At 31.4% G+C, this 5,814-nt stretch overlaps 1 protein-coding gene across 1 annotated transcript; it reads left to right on the top strand.

Annotated features, from left to right (window-relative positions):
* Positions 1–652: 652 nt before the first annotated feature.
* On the top strand, positions 653–5,056 carry LOC135964104 (sodium-coupled monocarboxylate transporter 2-like). Its single transcript, XM_065516184.1, has 10 exons — positions 653–879; positions 947–1,106; positions 3,109–3,226; positions 3,291–3,358; positions 3,430–3,581; positions 3,653–3,793; positions 3,857–3,965; positions 4,039–4,413; positions 4,484–4,641; positions 4,705–5,056. The coding sequence occupies exons 1-10, from the start codon at positions 653–655 to the stop codon at positions 5,054–5,056; spliced, it is 1,860 nt and encodes a 619-aa protein (XP_065372256.1).
* The last annotated feature ends 758 nt before the right edge of the window (positions 5,057–5,814 follow it).

Genomic DNA, 5,814 nt, shown 5'->3' on the forward strand with positions numbered 1-5,814 from the left:
TGATTTAGCAAATATTATAAACAAAAATACAAATCCCCAACTAAAATGTAGTGCAAACATACAAATCAACATAAGAGTATATAATTCTACAATTATTGCACAGTGTTCTGTCGGTGTCAAAAATTTCTTATCAAAATATTTTTTAAAACTTATTATTCAATACAAATCTACAAAATATTTATACATATTATGTCCTCATTACTTTCAAAGTCAAGACTTATTCCAGTAAATTGCTTTTGTTACGTAAATCTTATTCCTAAAAATCATTTCATCGCTCTAAATTTTTTAAAATTTAGAATTTTTAATTATAAGTATTATTTAACATAAATCCGCCTACTACCTACATATCACTTTTACATTAACTCTTTATATTTTATGCCTCTCGTTATATGTAGAAATAACACTGTGCAATGTAGCTAATTCTTTCATCTGATAAGATTTCTGTACTTTCATTTTATCTCATATGAAAAAACATAAGAACTGTTCTTCTTAATTTAAGATGAAAGCATCTTTAACATTAGAAAAGTTTAAGTTGCCGCACCCGAAATAAAACGGACAATAAAAAATTTAATATAAATTAAATTATGAAGTACTACTTAAATAATTTAAAAAAATAGTCCTTTGAATTAGTTAAATTATTATAGTTTTTAAAATGGCCACCATAATTGAAAGTACCGTGACTACGGTAGCGGAAAATTTGCCAAAAAGTTTTACCTTTAGTACGATCGATTATATAGTATTCGTATTGATGTTATCAATATCGGCAGGCATTGGTGTGTATTTTGGTTTTTTTTCGAAATCAAAAAATACCACAGACGAATATTTAATGGGCAGTAAACAAATGAAAACCATACCCATTGCCATATCCTTAATAGCAAGGTAAATATTATGAAAAGTCATACGCTTATACATTATTATCATTCTATATTTAATTTTAAATTTTTAGCCAACTATCGTGCACTGCAATTATGTCAGTGCCGGCGGAAAATTATGCTTTTGGATTTACTTACGTTTTCACGATAGTGTCTATAATCCTAGTGATTCCAATTCTAAATTATGTTATTGTTCCAGTATTCTACAACAATAATATATCGAATTGTTACGAGGTATGTAAAATAATAATATCTTATGAAAATCTGGAATGTTTTGTATCCGGACTAGAGTATTCAAATTAAAACAAATTGACATATGTCAATTTAATTTTCGAATATTTCGCAAATTGTATGAGATAATCTATCTATAGACCTCAATTAATAGATTGGTACAATAATTTAAATCGAATTAAAAAAATTGGCAGGGTTTTCAATTACGTGAAGTGAGGGCCTTGTGACCCCGATTAAACTCAGCTATACTTCATATATAGCCATGTAAAGTTTTATTAAAATCTCAATATTCGTATAGAAATTGCATATTTATTTACAACTATAGTTGACAATACAATGGAAACTTGTTTTGAACAATATAATCGGTAATTTCAGTTTTCAAAAATATGACATTTTATCAAATATACATATGTACAAATGTATGTACATTAGAATGTCCCAAAAACATTTTTTTTGAGTTTTGGAACACATACCCTCTATTTTTTTATATACATAAAACTATAGTTAAATATGAAATTTTGTCCCCCGAAGATATCTGGGGTCTTCAGAAAATTGATTTCAACATACGGACAGACAGACAGACCGACATACAGACAGACAAACGGGCATGGCTTAATGACTCTGCTATCTATAAGCATCCAGAATACATATATTCTTTATAGGGTCGGAAGAATTATATTGTGGAAATTACAAACAGAATGACAAACTTATACCCTTCTCACTAAGGTGAAGGGTATAAAAACACCCGTACTGCTCGTATACAATATGCCAAAGATCATTTAAACTGGTCGGCACATAAATGTAATACAGTTGGTATAATTCTACTTTATTTGGTACAATAACTCATTTAGTACAATTTATATTATAACTTTGAATAGGTATTTAAGGTTACACGATTAGACGTCGAAGGGAAAATTGTCCAAATCACTAAAATGAATAAACTAGAGTTGTTAAATGTCGGTTCATCTTTGAAAGAATCGAGTAGTTACTTATGGGTATTGAGTACCGGAAAAAATTGACAGTATTATTGAGTACTGAATACCCAAATAAATGTTGGTTTTGGTACAAACAGAGCCGAAAAAGTACAATTTTTAATGAATGTTGGTACAATTTGTAAATTTTATTTAACGTCCAAAATAACAACTACATTTATAAAACGGCCGAAGGGCAAAAGACTACACAAATAAATATTGGCAGTATTATGGTGTAGCGGCTATTTTTAATGGAAAGGTACGGGTCCAATTCATATTGTTACGTTTTTATCTTTTAAAAACGGTGGTTAATTTCGTTTAAAAACCGGATATTTTTGATTGCAAATAAAAGCAACTCTATATTTATTCAAATTTACACAACAACAGTTTAAATAGTCGCTATGTGTTTTATACAAATACAGGTTTATAATTCACATAAATGCACACACTTAAATTACACACTTTATAATGTACAAGAATGATTTTGATGTCAATTCTAACAGCGCCTATGATAAACTAAAAACACCAACTGCATTCGCAGCCACTATTTATACACAGCGCCATCTTCCTTCCACTAGCTTCATTAAAGTTCTATTTACACAATGATAAACTCAAAGCTCTTATTCAATGTTGTAAGTTCCACAGCTATATTAATAATATCCACAGTTATGTTAACTGCTGTTAATCGGCTGGTAAACAGCATTGTCCACAATTAGAAGTCTCCAGAAATAGAAAGGTTGAGAAACAAAATAATATGACTGAAATTTTATACAGATCCATTTTAAACTAATACATAACATAGTTCACTGAGAAAAATATGGAGATTCCAGCACGACAATGACCCCAAGCACACTTCTAGGGTGGTAATCCAGTGGTTACAATCCAATGAGGTACGCGTTTTGATGTGGATTACGTTTTCGTTCTATTTAATTCAAAATGTTACTAATGCGGGAACAAATGTACTAATAATACTATTATTAAAACAAGTATTTTCCAAAATTTAACGCTAATTGTTGTAATTTTTTTAATAAAAGTATTTAGAAATGCGCTTTAATAAACGGACACGTCAATTGGCGACAGCGTCTTTTGTTCTGAATGCTTGCCTCATGTTACCAGTCTATATATTTGTGCCATCTTTGGCATTCTCACAAGGTAAAATGGAAATGGATTTTAAATCTGTTTGGATTAATGGATTAAAATTAATTTTAATTTACAGTGACGGGCATAAATATTCATTTAATAAATACCGTGATATGTTCGATTTGTATTTTCTATACCATGTTGGTGAGTATTGAAAATTCTTCAAAATAAATAATTACCAGGCAATTAAATCCCACTTTCTTTCCATTCTATAGGGTGGTATTAAAGCTGTTGTATGGACTGATGTAGTACAGGCTGGTATTATGATTTCTTCGGTGGTTTTGGTGGGGGTTTTAGGCACTCTAAAAGTGGGCGGCCTAAGCAAAGTTCTGGAATATGCTGAAGAGGGAGGACGTCTTGATTTCAAGTAAGCGTTTAATATAATTACTTAATTTGAAATGGGTTGAAATGTTATTAAAATATGTATTAATGTTTCAGTTTTTCAATGGATCCTCGTGTACGTTCGACATTTTGGAATCTATTTAGTGGCGGCCTATTATTATGGGTGGGTCATATTGGTTTAAATCAAAGTTGTGTGCAACGCATTGTCTCTATGCCTTCACTGGATCATGCTAGGAAGTAAGTGTTATTATTTCTAAATAACAATCTCAATAAATAAATTTATTCAAATTTTCCTTTCAGAGCTTTAACAATAGTCGGCGTTGGCATTTTATTGATGTTGGGCTTCAATGCGTTTATTGGAATTGTGATGTTTGCTCGTTACTTTGGATGCGATCCCATTTTAGGTGGTGTAAGTTATAGTTTTCGAAATCCCAAACACTGCACCTACCTTTAAAACAAATTCTATTTGTTTTTTTTTTCAGATTGTTGAGAAAGCTGACAAGATGATGCCGTTCTTTGTGCAAGACGTTATGGGCCATTTGCAGGGCATGCCTGGTATTTTCATTTCATGTGTTTTCAGTGCTGCCTTAAGTACCATGTCGGCCATGTTGAATTCGGTAGCAGGTGTCGTCTATTTTGACTATATAAAGCCCTTCATTAAGCATACGGATGCCCGGGCAAATGGTATAATTAAGATGTGTGTGGTTGCCATGGGCTGTTATTGTATTGTGGGCGGTTTTATAGTTCAAAGATTCACCTCAATTTTGCAAACAATCATCACAATAACGGGTATAAGTACAGGTGCCGTAGTGGGAGTATTTCTGTTGGGCATGTTTGTACCCAGAGTCAATAGCAAAGTAAGGAAAACTAAAATAAACTTATTAAAACTAAGATATATAAATAATGTCCTTTATTTATATTTTTAAGGTGGCTTTCATTTCGATCGCTTTTAGTGTTGGCGCCATGCTATGGATTATTATAAATGCTCAAGTGCGCTTTAAGGCAGGCTACATAAAATATGAAGCCCTGCCGACATCATTACATCGATGTGAGTCTCTGAATTTTCCTGGAATGCTGCAAAATATGTAAGTTCTTTTGCAACTTTAACTAAATATTCAATAACTAATAAAATCTATTGAATTTTTTAGTACCAGCGTTCCCTTATCATTAACAAATACCAGTGAAAAGCCTCTTGTTTCTGGTACATTAGGTAGCAATCGTAACTTTTCCATTTACGAAGTATCCTTCTATTGGTATAAATTAATGGGTGCCTTTTTTGTATGGCTTGCGGCCATACCATTAAGTTATATTTGGAAACGTGATAAGGAGGATAAAATGAATCCCAAACTCTATTCACCATTTGTTAAGAGATTCCTAAATCAACCATCGGACCAAGAGGAAGAAGAAGTACATTTAAGGACTCCACAACCTACGTTGCTTGAAGAACATGCCACAATTCAAATATCGCAAAAGGAAAGTGGAAATGAAAGTGGAATATGAGTATAAAATAAATGAATTAAATATAAAATTCTCATGAATATATCTGATATATTAATACTAATTGAGTATTCGTAGATTATATGGGTCCTACCGAAATTTTATTTCATACAAAACACGACAAGTGTATAATGATGAAAACTTGAAATAGAAGCCCAAGATTACAATTTAGTGTTTCAAGTTTATCATAATAAAATATGTTTTTTCTCGTGAACTTTCCGAACTTTGTACACTGGTGCATATTCCTACTTTTTTTTAAAAAGATTGTAAAAATTAAACATGAACATATTTAGGGGGCTACAAATTTGTTTATTAAATTAGTTAAGACTTCACTTAAAATATTGTTTACAAAAAACATTCATTTGTATTTTATTTATTTTTACTTAATTTTCGAGATTAACAGCCATTTTTAAGGGTATTTTCCTATAATCGCACTTTAATTTATGGGCCACTGTAGCATTATTAATAATGTGTGGATGATCCTTTGTTATGGATTGTTTCAAAAATACGGTCTGGCATTGATTCCACTAATTTTTTAAGCAGATTGGAATTAATTTCCTCCCAGACTTGTTTAATTCCTAGTTTCAGCTCTGTCATTATGCTTTCATTCTGGGCATTATTTGCATACAATTTACGGGCCATGTATCCCCACAAGTTCTCCATCGGGTTTAAGTCCGGAATACAGGCCATCCATAAATGAGAGAAGAGCATCTTCCAACAGTTCGTTATAAATCGCACTATTCATTTTTGTCGGAACAAAA

The sequence above is a fragment of the Calliphora vicina genome, chromosome 1 (assembly GCF_958450345.1).
Source record: "Calliphora vicina chromosome 1, idCalVici1.1, whole genome shotgun sequence".
NCBI classification, from domain to species: domain Eukaryota; kingdom Metazoa; phylum Arthropoda; class Insecta; order Diptera; family Calliphoridae; genus Calliphora; species Calliphora vicina.

Coding starts and splice junctions, on each gene's coding strand:
- LOC135964104 (XM_065516184.1), top strand. CDS start 653: ATGGCCACCATAATTGAAAGTACCGTGACTACGGTAGCGGAAAATTTG. Junction 880..946: donor GCCATATCCTTAATAGCAAG/GTAAATATTATG, acceptor TTAAATTTTTAG/CCAACTATCGTGCACTGCAA. Junction 4,642..4,704: donor CCTGGAATGCTGCAAAATAT/GTAAGTTCTTTT, acceptor TGAATTTTTTAG/TACCAGCGTTCCCTTATCAT.